The sequence below is a fragment of the Helobdella robusta genome, assembly GCF_000326865.2.
Source record: "Helobdella robusta unplaced genomic scaffold HELROscaffold_4, whole genome shotgun sequence".
Lineage (NCBI taxonomy): Eukaryota > Metazoa > Annelida > Clitellata > Rhynchobdellida > Glossiphoniidae > Helobdella > Helobdella robusta.
Window position 1 is genome coordinate 3,455,998 of NW_008704902.1, and position 15,265 is coordinate 3,471,262.

General features: G+C 32.2%; 3 protein-coding genes across 3 annotated transcripts in view; 1 reads left to right on the forward strand and 2 right to left on the reverse strand.

Annotated features, from left to right (window-relative positions):
• Positions 1–526: 526 nt before the first annotated feature.
• HELRODRAFT_66489 (hypothetical protein) lies at positions 527–4,045 on the forward strand (the record flags this gene model as incomplete). The annotated part of the gene is made up of 3 exons (XM_009024185.1): positions 527–608; positions 2,085–2,827; positions 3,887–4,045. 3 exons carry the CDS (start codon positions 527–529, stop codon positions 4,043–4,045), a joined length of 984 nt encoding a protein of 327 aa, XP_009022433.1.
• Positions 4,046–5,095: 1,050 nt separating this feature from the next.
• On the reverse strand, positions 5,096–13,528 carry HELRODRAFT_188962 (hypothetical protein; the record flags this gene model as incomplete). Its single annotated transcript, XM_009024624.1, has 21 exons — positions 5,096–5,646; positions 6,555–6,640; positions 6,813–6,847; positions 7,083–7,215; positions 7,906–7,996; positions 8,360–8,458; positions 8,614–8,802; positions 9,059–9,193; positions 9,348–9,482; positions 9,701–9,793; positions 9,858–9,960; positions 10,146–10,283; positions 10,482–10,585; positions 10,832–10,886; positions 11,053–11,155; positions 11,494–11,583; positions 11,658–11,719; positions 11,892–12,076; positions 12,158–12,235; positions 12,680–12,846; positions 13,420–13,528. 20 exons carry the CDS (start codon positions 13,526–13,528, stop codon positions 6,585–6,587), a joined length of 2,160 nt encoding a protein of 719 aa, XP_009022872.1. The 3' UTR covers positions 5,096–5,646; positions 6,555–6,584.
• A 521-nt stretch (positions 13,529–14,049) lies between these two features.
• The window catches only part of HELRODRAFT_162416 (hypothetical protein), a gene marked incomplete at both ends in the record, with an annotated part of 2,247 nt that continues 1,031 nt past the window's right edge, over positions 14,050–15,265 (reverse strand). Inside the window, 5 exons of the mRNA XM_009024625.1 lie at positions 14,050–14,134; positions 14,313–14,386; positions 14,527–14,749; positions 14,887–15,002; positions 15,075–15,134. Of these exons, the coding sequence (XP_009022873.1) occupies positions 14,050–14,134; positions 14,313–14,386; positions 14,527–14,749; positions 14,887–15,002; positions 15,075–15,134 (558 nt within the window). The remainder of the gene's footprint in view (positions 14,135–14,312; positions 14,387–14,526; positions 14,750–14,886; positions 15,003–15,074; positions 15,135–15,265) is intronic.

Consider the following 15,265-nt stretch of genomic DNA (forward strand, 5'->3'; position numbering starts at 1 on the left):
ATATATATATATATATATATATATGCATTCAAAATATATGGCATATAAACATATTCTAAGTATACACATATAGTTACATGTAGGATCTACATCCCACCCTCCTTATTCATCACCATTCATATCTATTCTTGAATATAAAAAAATAATACAACCGAAGTTGTATGTCTAGTTGTGTATGCAGTTTCCTATGGTTATTATATATGTGTATATGGTATAATGTATATTAATAGCATAGAAGAAAAGTGAAGTATAGAATGTAAGTATTGTGTACATGTACATGTAATGTGGTTGGCATATGGGAGGACCACCACACATACATAAGTGTTCTTGTTGATTTTTAAAGGATCCTATCTTTTGTAGAGTTTTTCTCTGGCCGGCTTGTCCTGTTTTGTCGCGGCTGTTGGTTTTTCTTAGGAAGTCTTGTTCGATTTTTAAGTACTTGTATGATCAAAAATTTCAAAAATATTATTAATTTTTAAAGTTTGCTTTACAATTATTTTGATTAATAATTAAAAATTATAAGATTATGGGGCAAGTCTCTAGCCGGAAAGACTTTGACTGGGTAGAAATTGAGGAACCTCACAAGACGAGGCGCAAACTAATTTTAGGTAAGGGAGTACTTAGTTTTTAAACTGCGTTTTAACTTTTTGTTACAACTGATATAAAATTTGAAAATTTCAGTTTTAAAATTGGTTGAAACTTACAGCCTCTTATATTTACAATTATAATTATTTATTACAATATATTAATAATAATTAAATAATGCATAACATAAAACTCACTGCTGCTACAGACAAATAAGTAGAGAGAGTGTAATTTTAAATACTCATAGAAAACTGTATAAAATAAAGAAACAAACTAAACTTTAGTTCGTTAGTGTTTAGAAACTAAGGATTTAGTTAGTTCAATTATAAAAAATTTATATTATGTTATAATAATTTTTTAAATTTTGTTTATTAACTAGCTGCTAATTAACTTGAATTTAATTGTTAGAGATGTTTTGAATTAAGTGTATTGGTTTTTTTAGTTACAAAAAGTTAGAAGTTCCTGAGAATTCAGGAGAGAACAATTATTTATTACATTATTACAGATTACAAATTTTATTAATAATTCTTTGGGACCAGGGTTAACATCGCCAATGACACCACATAACATGCTCTCTATACTATACTATACTATGTGATCTAGTATAAAAAAAACTCAAAAAACAAGTAAATAATCAACTAGGGAAGCTTAATTAGTAAATTCAATAACAGCAGGAAAACAACTCTGCATAATCAAGCTAGAGGGCAGATCAGAAGGACTATTATATATATATATATATATACACATATATATACATATATATATACATATATTAAAAAAATGTAAGCATGTCATTGCAATTGTGTGTTTTGTATGTATATTTAATTGTGTATATCCTGTTGAAATCATGTTAGGCCTATCTATTCTATTCAGCAGGGCAGCTCTTTATATTTATGTTTTGGAAACTTCTGTTGAATCTCAGTTTAAACCCCAGTGATAGTTTAGGCTTATAATTGTTGATGTTTTTTGGTAATTATGAGTTGAGTTAGAAGCCCTTTGTTGTGCAAAAGTGATGAAAGATGAGGTTATTGAACAGTTTGTTTATAGGTTCCCATAAAGTATGGGTGGGCAGACTATGGCCTGTGAGTTTTCAATGCGGTTCCGTCTCTCACAGCAAAAAGTTTGCCCGCCCCTGCCATAAAGGATTGTTATAACAGGTGCATGTTTATCATTTAAATATTGTGGTTTTGAAGTAAGTTTTTATTTAATCATGTCTCATTGCTGTGACACAATAATGTTTTAATAAAACATTGGTAATTGAAATTTTTTATATAACATAAGGGTAGAAATTACAAAAATGTTATCCCCATTGAAGCTTAATTTTAAATTTTTGAAAAATAAAATTATTTCTAACCATATGAAAAATGTATACTGGAGTTTTCTTGAGATTAATTTGTTAATATATTTGATCATTTATTTGATTATAAATATGAAATTTTTGATATACCATTGCTATAGTGTTTGATATAAAATCACCAATTTCTTTTTATAATTAACAGAAGCCCACCCAGAGATAAAAGAATTGATGGGACATGATCCATCTCTGAAGTACAAAGTTACCATTATGGTCCTTGTGCAGTTGATTTCAGCCTATTATCTGAGGGATTCACATTGGTCTCTCATCCTTGTTACAGCTTATTGCTGGGGAGGTGTCATCAACCACAGCATGGCACTGGCTATTCACGAAATATCGCACAACATGGCATTTGGTCATTTCTATCCATTTGCTAATCGTTTATTTGGTATTTTTGGCAATTCAGTGATGGGTATACCTTATTCCACCATGTTCAAGAAGTACCATTTAGAACATCACAGATACCAAGGGGATGAATACCTCGATGTTGACATACCTACAAAATTTGAAGCAATATTTTTCAACAGGACATTAACAAAGCTGATCTGGGTCATTTTACAACCATATTTTTATGCCATCAGACCACTTTTCATTCGTCCAAAACCGATCACCTCTTTGGAGATTATCAATTTCACATTTCAATTTGCATTCGATGTCATCATTTACCATTTTTTTGGTTTCAAATCTATGATGTATCTGATCGTTGGGACCCTGCTTGCTATGGGAATGCACCCACTAGCTGGCCATTTCATTTCTGAGCATTATGTTTTTAAGGACGGATTTGAAACTTACTCTTACTATGGTCCACTTAATTTATTGACATTCAACGTTGGCTATCACAATGAACACCATGATTTTCCTAACATTCCTGGATGCAAGTTACCACTTGTTAGTATATCTCTTATGTTTGTTTTGTTTTTTTCCTTATTTTTGTATTTAAAGATATACAATTGAAGTTAATAATCCATCCATGTAATTCACAGTGCACCGTACACTTTCAAGCTAATATTGTTGAATAAAGCTAAAATATTTTTCATGCATATGAAAAATATTTTATATGTCCTGGGTATGACATAAAACTGCATCAACGCTGCCTTGCATGCTTTTGAGTGAAAGGCTAGGCCCACCGCTTATAACTGGTGGTTGTAGTCAGGATGGGTGTCCGAATGTAAAAACTTTTCCCCAAATTATTCCTATGCCATCACAAAGACAACTGATCGTCTAATTTGGCGCAAAAAGTTGATGGCAAAGAAAACAACGTCCTACCTTGGGAAACCGGGTCTCTGGACGCAAAACGAAGATTGATTGATTGATGAAGAACACTGATAATTAAAGCAGAACATTAATAATTCTTGTTCAATGAAAAAAGCAATATGATAACACGGTAGTTTATTGAGATTTTGGGGTTGCTAACACATTTTTAACTAAAAAAATTTTGTATTTACCTTGAATCAATAACGTTTCTTTAAAATTTTTAACAATATATCACAAAAAAATTTATTTTAAAAGGGTCATTCACTTATGTGTGAATAAATAAAATTTTGTATTCACTTTGTTTTCTGAATTTGTTAACAATATGTTACACAAATTGATTTATTTTTAAAAGGTCATTAACCTATGTGCGAATGAATAAAAAATGGTGTACATGTGTTTATAATGATATTTAACTCTCAAAATTTGTACCTCTGTTTTATATCATAATAAACGTGTTTTTGTCATGTCATGAACGTTTTTGATCGTTCTGTGTTTCAATCTGGAGTCAAAGTTAATTTGCATTGTGTGTTTTCCATTCCATATTTGTTCACAAAGATTTATTTAGGATTAAGCTTAATCTGTAGATACAAAATACGCTCATGCAAAGGTTTAACTAATTTGTTATGTTAATTGGCTTCTTTTTATGATGATTCTTCAAAATATGTAAGTGCTTGTTGAATTTTATGCACACAGGTAAAAAAAATAGCTCCAGAATTTTATGACAACCTGCCCTGTCACAATTCGTGGGTGAAGGTCATCTACGAATTCATAACCAATCCAAACATTGGACCGTATGCCAGGATTAAGAGGAGGAACAACAACAATGTCCTTGGCAATGATAAAGATGAATGAGTCATTTTATTACTCGCTACAACAGCCAGCCTTGTTTGTTGACAATTATTGAGATGTGTTGTTTCAGCTGGTTTCCTTTTTTAAATATTTATTTCCTCTCAATATTTTTTAAAATCAGTATTGGTGTTTTTTCATTTTATTTTTAAGTTTGGTTTTTGATCTAGTTTCCACTCTATTCTAAATTTATACTTTTTAATACATCATTTATTTATTTATTGCAGAATAAGATGTCCATTTTTATGTAATTTTTTATTACGAGTGAAATTATTTTGCATTAAGAATAGAATGTTTGTCTTAGTGTGAACGTTTTTTTATTACTATGGGTCTCGTTGACATCTTTATCTTCTGATCACAACTACTTCGCTCCATATCTACTCAATTTATTGTTTTATTGTTCAATTTGGATTACAAATTGTTAAATATTATATTATTAAGAAAGGTATTTCTCACTTGATCTGAAGTTTGCATGATTTATTTTCTAGAGATGCTTTTGTTTAGTTTACCAGTATTATATATAACCTTCATTTGTAACTGGTTCTTATTAATTTCACTATGTTATTTTTTATTGGATATTTTCGTGCATTTGTGAAGAGTATGAATGCTTGCCAAATCTTGTTAAAAGTTAGTTCCAACATTTTAAATGAAACAGATTATCATTAATTATTCTGTGTCCTTGTTTCATTTCTAGTTGAAGACTGATAAACAATATTTGTTATTTATTGTTGATAAATTATATTGATTCAATCACTTAAGAGGTTTCTGTTCAATCATAATTAAATTATGATTAGCAATGTATGCGATTGATCTGATTAGTATTCTTATAGTATTGCTGTCGGTACTATGTTTAATTATATTTAATTTAATATGGTATTATTAAAGCTCTTATACTATTCATTACATGTTATTATTGTACGTCAGTATTACTTCAATTCATATGATTACTAAAAGAAAAGTATTATTTGCTATTGTTGTCCTATTAATCATAATATTAATTGATAGTTTTTGTTTCATTTAATATATTAATAAATGATAATTATCCACTTTGGAATACAGTTTATTAAATTTGATACCTGAGACAAAAGTTGTATATAATCGGAAGTGAAATTGAATACAAAAAAGTTTATAATAAGCGTTTCAAATAAATAAGAAAAAAAAACTTGGTGTTTATCGTCAAAGTAAATTTGACGCAGAAACGATAATTGAAATTCAATTTGAACAACAAAACCACCTTATATGGTTAAAAAAAGTAGACTTAATGTAAATAATTTGTGATTTTTCTAAACCGAAGATAAAAAACAACGCTTATATCACATTCAAGAGAAAATTAAAACAACAAAACTGGAATGTAAAACAAACTGTCATTAAAAACAAGTTGGTCACGATGAACCTAATTAAATTTGGAGAGGAAATCTTCAATCACTTGGTCTTGATAGGTCGAGAAAGACATTGAGGATCATGATGATAGAATGCTATATGGTCAATTTAGAAAGTAAAGAGATATTCTAAAATTATAACATGCGAACCGAGAATTCCACGTTAGTGATTGAAGATCTAGTTGAACGCCTCTATAATTTAGTTGGCAACATGCATCTTTGGCTAGCCTAGTATAAACAAAAATATCGAACCCTTGAAAATTTTTAAAATTACTATTATAATTATCCAATACATTGTTTTACATAAAGATGAAAAGATGCAATTTTTGCCGTAAAATGTAGGAACGGAAATATGAAATCTGGTCCTAATCAATAGGAAAAGTTTAAAGTTATTTGCTTCCGAAGTATGTCTGGCACATAAAAATGAATTACGTAGAATTGTGTCTTGATAGCTTTCAATGCTGACAACAACATTTAAAATGTTTCAATTATCAAAGTGACTATGTAAATGGTTTACTAACCACAAATTTAACACATTAAAAAAAAGCGCGCAAATGATGTGCTTGTCGCAATAATTTTGAATAATTTCTTACGATGTACAATTTAGCGAAAACATTCAATTGCCTGATGAAAAATGAAACTGATACTTTAAAAGGATTTGCATACTTGAATAAAATAAATTAAAAGCATTATTAAACACTTCAGTCAATCATAGCAGCACGTAGAGATGTATAAAACCAAAAAGAAAACGGAATGAATGAATACACGTGGTGTACGATCGTAATAATAGACATTGTGCGTGGTTAAACATGATAACGAAAACATACATGATAGACAGAATAGATGTTCGGTATTATATATAAATATGAGTAATGATATTTAGGGCCCAACATAGAACGATGCACCCACCATTTGCGAGACATTGTCAATATGGTAAACAATGAAACTGCGCTAAAATGAACGGCTTAATTTAAAAAATTGTCTTAATGTCTTAAAGTTTTGTTAAGAAAATTAAAATTCTCATGTCAGCAAAAACTAATTTATTATATCATAGTTGACTTATTCACCTTTTATTTCTGTGGATTAATTAATCGCACATATTCATTCAGCATCTATTTGAATTATTTCGTGCTGACCTAATGAATGTTGCTGCTCGATGATAGCCTTCAGTTTTTGTATTCCTCATCTGTATCCTGAGATGATGCTACGCTCTGCTTGCTACCTGGATGGCAATCAGTTATTTGAAGATTTCATTAGCGTGCTTCTTGAATTGATGATGTTTGAGTTTCCAAACTAATAACCAAAAGTTCTAAAATTATCACATTTTATAAAATCATCTAACCACATTATTTACATTAAAAACAGCGAATATAAAAACGAATTTTCTAAATTACCTGACAGAGAACTGAAAGTAGAAGATTCTTTCAACCTATAATTATACCATAGTATATGTTAACCTAACATTTATTAACGACAAAATACAATTTATTTTTAAAAATTTCCTGATGATCAACTAGTTAAAAACTGAACATAAAAGTAATTTAATTAAAGAAAATGTGTGTAACTGATATTAGAACGTAAGAGTAAAAAATATTCAATAAGACATGACATCATCGGGCCGGCAATATTTTTATATAACATCATAAGAGTAATCTTGCACCAACTTCGTCACCACGTCATATTTTTTGTCACTGAATGTTATGACGGGCAGAGTGATCTTGTGCTTCTTCATCATCTTCGGACGTTGCAGGTTGAGGTGTTCCAATGATGATGACGTCACTGGCAGGTCTGGCAGATCTGAAAACAGTCACGTGTCATACGTAAAATAAATAAACAAAAAATTACAAAATTTAATTGGCAAGCAGCGCAAAACACGCACCAGCCCAGAGACCATCTTGAACAACAACTCGTGCCTTAAGATGTAAATAAATGAGAAAAATGTTTAAAATAATGCAATTTAAGAAGCAGTGGCTGAAAAAATAGGCACATGTCAATAAAATAACTAACTGACAATAAGTAATTAATGATTAATTAATTAATAATTAAAACAATAATTAATTAATTAGTACGAAATGAAATGCTGGCTTGAACTGTCGACGTCAGTGGGTGAATGCACAGCAGATGTGTAATTATTTCATATACAACTCTCTCTTAATTATTTTTAGAGGAACCAAAATAATACACAACGCGTGAATTATACGCGTCCCAAAACTGCACAGAAGATTGACGAGGAGATCATCTTTTTCCAGTCGAACCTAGTCAGCCGCAGCGAGACCAAAATAGACGCCTCCTCAATAACACCATCCCCGACAATCATGAACAACTTTCTTGACTAGTATAACGTTTTGATGAATATTCAGAAAAGTTACCCGCCCAGCAGTGAAAATTTCATGCGAGCACTGACGAAATAAACAAATATTCCCCGCTGGAGCAAGCAAAAGAATAAAATGAACGAATAATAATAATAATACTAATAATAATAACAACCAGTAAGTATGGAAGTGGGTCGAGCCTTCTTGAGAGTTTTCATGGAGAAGTCGGGAAAGAGTGAATCAGTCATGTTGTTGAGACTGACCTGCTGTCGAGAGACGAGTTAATGAGATTATTTATTATATAATAAATTAATTAGTTATAAAGTCATATAATAAAGAAATACGTTATAAAGAAATAAATTAATTGGAGAGTCAAAAACGTCGAGGAAAAATAGTGAGCTATAAGACATTTGAATCTAGAGAATTCATTTTTCTAGACATGAAAACAAACAGTTGGATGGCGAGTTAGCCCAAACAGTTTAAGTGCCATATTTCGAGTTATTATTATAGCGCGATGACCTGGTTCGATTACAGTCTCTATGGCAAAAAGTTTAATTGTAACCAAGATAGTAAGGCATGAAATGTGAGCAGCTCTGCGCTTTGCTTATTATAAAAAATTAAATAAATACATCTTTTTTCTTTCCCAATAATGTAGAGAATCGCAGATTGTTGTTCATGGATGACTCCATGGGACTTGAGGACAGATGACATTCTTGCTCCTTCAAGAGCTGCTTGGCAGGTGTTGGTTGTTCGTTTTATTCATGTATTAATATTTTGTATACAAAGTAATTTATATATAACATAATATGTAGTTCAATTAAGAAGATCGTGTAAGCAATTGTGAAGAAATATTGTGGAAATCCGATAGAGTCAATGGTCGAACCATCAAATCCATGAGTTCTTCCACGTTGTTTGCCATGTCGAAGGCCACATTTTTGAACATGCTGAGTAGTGCAAACGGAGATGTGTGGTTAATGTCATCCACGCTCCGTTTCATGATGCCTGATAACGTTGAATTCGTTAACAAGAACTTTGGATCTAAAGTATCTTGTCTGGTCTTTAATTTTGTTAGCTGGCAACAGTAATAAAATGCTCAAATTAACTAAATCAATAATGTGCATAAAAAATAATAAATCAATACTACAACAAAACGCAACTTTTTTTACCTCTGAATGTTTTGGAAATACTTTGTCAAAATATTCATTTAAGTCTTCTGTGAACTCCTTGGAAAAATCATTTTAAAAATATTAAAAGTACAAGTGGAATAAATAAAAAAAAGCAAAATCACGCATACAAATTTGCAAAACTTTGAAAAGGTTGAAAAGTACCTCTGTATCCAAAGGAGATCTGATCTTAATTTTTTCGATCAGCATTTCATTGTCATCGTGATGTGGCTTGTTGTGATTGGTGGTGGCTTTTTGTTCAGCAGCTGATTGGACCATGTCGTATATATCTTTGTATATCTGTGTTATTTGTAAGACAAATTAACTAAGAAGATTCACAATGAAGAAGTTGGATCTACAATTAAACCATTCAGTTCATGCGGAAGACACTCACGGAGATAAGTAAGCGGTACGGGACGTACGATAGAAATGGATAGCTAGCCTGATAACATACTTCGATAAAAAGCCTTGATTCCTGAATGAGTTTATGGGCAGTGCTTATTGTTTCGTTCAGTTGGTTCTTCAGCTGTTGCGTACCTTCCAGCCTGTCTACATACATCTCCATGCTCACCACCATCTTATCCAGGGTCTGATTTGTTTGTTCACGATATCATTGCGCAAATAAAAATTTGTTGGAAAAATGAAAACGACAATAATACGGTCAAAAAGACATTAAAAAGATGAATAATTATTGAAAAATTATTATAAGTGCAGACATTGAAATACTCAGTGCGATATTTCCACCAAACTCCATTCAGAAACATCACTTCTACTTATATATAGATACAAACGATATAATCATTAAACTTCTCCAACATCGTAGTTCAGTAGCTGTTTAGAAAACTGATCGTTTGCCAGGAGTTGAGTTGGTGAGTTGTTCCTTTGCAATAAACTGGTTATCTGTAGAGAATGAAAAGTAAAAGCTAAAAATATCAATCAAATGAAATTTATTTAAAATTTCAACCTTTTTGACAACAGCATCCAGCTTATCAACTCTTTCAAGATTGTTCTTGCTGATTGCAAGGATGTCGTGCAGAGGCAAGGGCAGGTTTCTCAGCGTCTTGTTCCTACCAGTGGTTACGTTCATGATCATATTCACAATATTATGTGCTTGCTATTAATTTCAAGTGTTTAAACGAAACTCATCGTTCAAAAAGAAAACATGAGCAAGTAGAATCTTGAATTTAGTAAAACCAAAAAGTAACTGGTGACTAGAATAGACAAACAAAACATCATGAGACGCGACTTCAACCTGGTCAGTCCGTGAGCGATATCTTGGAGTGCAGAAATGTTGAGATCATTTTTGTCAAGCATGAGAGTCTGCAGGCAGTTGTTGACTTGGAGGGTCTTCGACAACAAACGACCCCCTGTTGGACCGATGCTGTTGCCACTGTAGAATTCGACAATTTTTTATTCATATTCATATTAATGAAAATTATACTGCTATAGTATTGTATAGTACATAGAAACAAATCTAACATTTCTATGCAATGCTGCGAGAATTTTGAGTTATTGATTAAATTTCTGGGAAACTGAGATCAAAAGAATAAATAATAAAAAAGCATCTGCAATGAGTGGCCCTACCAACCCGATGTTGAGTTCGAGCAGGGTAACATCAGATCCCAAATGATTGATGAAAGTGTAGGCGTCACTCCTCAGCGACATGTCTTCCATGTACAGGCACTCAATTGTCTTTATGTCCGTGTTTTCATGACGCATTTCAATGTGTCAGCAATTTGTGCATTTCATTTTGAAAAAACAAAAAATTAAATAAAAAAAATTAAAAATTTAAATGCTCATGCTCTGTGCGAGCCATGATTTATTTATAATAAAATACTCGTCATGCTGATAAGCATTGTTGACGTAATCAATTGTAAAAACGAGTACACTGGAGCCATTTTGAATACAAACATAAATTACGAAATAAAACAGACTCACGGCTTGATCATCTTGCAAGTAATCCACCAGAGCATTCACGAACGGCTCCAAACTTCTGTGTTTAGAGAGTAATGCAAATCATTTTTTTTAGTATTGTTATTTGTGACAAGCATGTAGTACATAATTATTTCAATATATTCATGATACCCAATAAAATATAAAATATGACAAAACATACAAAAAACTATTAGGTGCAAACGCAAAGTAATGAATAAACCAGCCTTGTTTTGTTGTTCAACAAGTTCTTGCCAACAAAAAGTTTCTTCAGGTTACTTGTTTGAGGCAACTTTTTGAAAATCAACTTCAGGTCGTCAACAGAAAAATCTGAAATTTCACCAAGTAAACGAATATTAAATGTTAAACTGGTGCTAATAAAACAAATAGTATTTTGAAAAAATAGCAAAAAATGAAAAATAAATTGATCAGGTAATGGCCACTTATTATCATGTAGAAATCGACAGCTTCTGGCAAGTACAAAACGCACACGTACGACGTGTGGAACAATATTATTAAGTCTTGTGATGTGTGACTATGTTGTGGATGGCGGGATATGCGGCTGCAACTAATAACAAATTTGAAAATTTTGTATGATAAAATAAAAAATTTATGGCTAAATAATATAGTTAAAAATAGTTGACAAAAGGAGAAAAAAGAAATCGAACTGTTGTTGCTGATGTCCAGAGAGTTGATGTTTGACAACATTGGTAGTGAAACTTCAAATACATCTGCAAATCTCTGATCCAGTGAATTCCCTGGCGTTTTCATAGTTTTCATGAATTGACGTTAATTTTAACAAAAATAAAATGATGTATAAAAGCAAACACACCGGCTAGTTTCAACTCAACATTGCGCATGTTTCTGTTAACAGCTATTCCCAGCAGGACCTGCCTGCAAGTAAGTTGCAAACATGGAAGAAATTAAATAAAATTATTAAATAAATAAAAACACAAAATAAACGAAGACGATTAATTAAATCAAGCAAGACAGTTTTCTAAGAGCGATTTATACAGAATGAAACAACGGAGAGAACTCGTCACAGAAAGATAAGAACATTCCTAACTTCAAATAGTCAGGAGTGAGATGGCAGTGACTAAGATTAACGAAGCGTAGCGACTGAGCAGTTGATAAAAAAGTTTTGCAACTGTTAAAGTGGAGTTCGTTCATCTTCTTTCTACTCAGCTGGGTTCCACAGAGGTTCAAAGTTTTCAGATGATCGACACAACCTCCTTTCAAACTGACCACCAACTGTTCGCATAGTAGGTAACAATGATCTTATAAATTATTTCAAAAACTCCAAATCTAAAAAATTATGCAAAAGATGCTAACATTTTCAAGGGGTACATCCGTGTATTCCAGAACCAGTGTTTCAACTTCATTGGGTTTCGACAAAAATAATAACAAAACCTATTGAAATGATGAAATATTTTAAATGAATGAATTTTAAAATTAGAAAATTTCAGGGAAATAACAAAACTGGGTGCACAAGATTCATACAAGATGATGAACTTTGAAATTAAAAAACCTTCCATGCTTAATGATCAGTCTCACTGTTATCATCAATAATATACACGACACCGTACTCAACAATGTTAACATTGCATAAACATAACTAGCAGATTTTTAAAATTGTGAATGCGGTTTAAAACCATCAAATTATTTTCTATGATAGGCTTACATCACCATAATCATCATCATCACCCACCCTCAGCGATTCAACAGTTACACACCCAGTCCACAAATATGCATCGCAAAACCACAGTACCACAATCAGAGGTCGGTGTGATGATTTTTTTTTAACTTGCACCATACAAACTCAGGTACTATCACAAAGTAATTAACCACAGTAACCTGAGAGCCTGAACTTTTAAAGACGATCTTGGACATGTCCAGATGAGTTAATCTCTGAAACTTATTTGTTGGACCGAAGATTGTGTTGATGACACCAGTGGGAATGCATGTTTCTGCAAGGTTCAGACACTGCCACTGTATGTTCAACGAACACAATAACTGCACACCTAACAGGAGAACGAAATCACGTTAGCAATAATAATGTCATGAACGTGTGGCAATGAGGAAATAGAATGGATCAATCAATAAGAACGTTGTAACATGTGAAGTGATGAACAAGAACCCATAGTAAAACCAACACTAGTATTATACAACGTAAAATAGGGAAAAATAAAATAGGAAAAAACATAGATATGTCCGACCAATAAACATTAACCAAATCATTGAAAGTTATTTCAATTCAACAACTAAATAACAATTATAGATAAGTATGATATTTGAATAGTTAGCAGAAAATTCTGATTCTCCAAACTGATTGTTCAACGTGTGTAACAAAAAAAACTGATAACTTTAGAACACTAATCTAGAATACGTGATTCGTGGAATGCTTCCAGTGCATGGCTCGTGTAAATGTCTCAAATCACCGAACGTATATATATATATTTGTATTTATATTTATATATATATGATTGTCCAACAAATACAAAATAATCCCCTCAATTGAGTGATGTGTATGGTACATGTTAACATTCTTCGTTTATTTTTCATAGAAGTAACCAAGAAACATCAACGAATCCAACTTTTGTCATCCAGGCTGTTCTTGGAGATGTTGATGGAATTTAGGAGGGTGAACTTGTTGGCATGTAAGGCGTCGCATATCTTCTCAACGTGTGATCTGCCAGTTAACATCGTTCAGATAACTAAATAACATTTAACATTTTCAACCACTTGTGAATGCAGTTGACGTGTTACGAAAGATTGATGAAATGTTCAATAGAAAGAAGGCCTGTGAGAGGCATTTGAAATTAATGAAACACGAAGAATGAATAAATATTAAATAAATGAATGATTGCATGAATGCATGAACATTCAATCAAATTTCAATTTCAGTAGTACTTTACTACGCAGTTATTGTTTTTAAACACATTTGAAAAATCGAACATCACCAGAGTTGAAAAAACAGAACAATTAAGAGTGAACTAAATACACGGGCAATCTACTAGTTAGCAATAACACGTAGCTTCCTTCAATAATAAATTGTAATTAAAAATAAATGCGAATTTACAGCTTCAGAGAAGTATTGGAAAGGTTTAAGTTGTTGAGAGTGACGTTGTTCTTCAGTACTTTGCATAGTTCTATCAGGTTGGCCTGCGTCTGTACAACGAATTTTGTTTAATAGCAACAACACGTTACGATGCTGTATGCAACACTTAACAGGTAGAACATGAAAGCAGAAATGAAGGACTCACAAGTTTGATGTTGGATAAGTTAATACCGGTGAACCACGTGTTGTTCCTGAGGGCAGCAATCATCGGTAAGTGGTATCTGAGGTGTGAATAAAACGCTGAACCAATTCCCACAAATATCTCTTACAATTCAACTTCAGCAGTTAGTTAATATTAAATATATAAAATGTAAATATAATATTTACGTGAACAACGGCAAAATGAAATGGTTATAACAAAATGAAAACCTGGTTTCTAGATTTTCAAAATCTCGAAAATCAAATTCCTTAGAAGCATTCAAGCAGTAAATCGTCTCAATGTCCTATTAATAACAATCAAAAAATTATTTCAACTGATAAACTAATTATGAATAAAAGTAACTTGAAAAAAATCTTAGTTCTACCAACAATTCAATTTTTTTAAAAGTCAGCAAGAAGCAAATGTGAAAGAAGGATTGCAGACCCATATAACTTCTTCCAGGCATGGAACCTCATAGTAATCACACATGCATCTGTACAACAGAGAGTAGTTCTCAAACTGCGCAACATCATCCATCTTAAGGAAGCCGCCATCGTTAGCGGCGACGTCGTTGCTGTTGTCATAGTTGGAATTGTTCGACGCTTTGCTTGCAAATCTCTCTCTCAACTGTTCGACAACGTCAGTGGAACAATTCGTAAATAAGGTCCTGTCGATAAGAAGTGCATGCACGTGCGTGCATACATGCATGCTTGGTTGTGTTTGTGTGTGTATGTGGTACGTGTGTGTGGTGCGTGTGTGATGTGTACTGAAACAATTTCTGATAAAGATAGAAAATATATTAACTCGTAGTTGAAATTTTTAAACAGCGTGACCCAGCATCTGATTATCTCAGTGACTGGTTCTATGAAACTGGCTTCTGTATGGAGGGTCAGAGACTTGCAGGCCGATGAGATTGTCAGCTTTGCAGGAATTTAAAAAAAATGGAAACATAATTAAAAAGTGATAACAAAAGCGAAAATGTACGTAATTACTTTCTGATCGTCAGGCAGTTCTAACGAGAGGAGGTCAATCAGATAAAAAATCTTCTCAATCTGAATAAAAATTACGCAAATAAATTTGGTAAAAGTTGTTCGGATTGGAGCAAGACAGGACGTTGCGTGATAAAGAGAACAACTAATGAACGAAGTTGAGTCGTGTTAGGAATATTTTCAACATAAATATT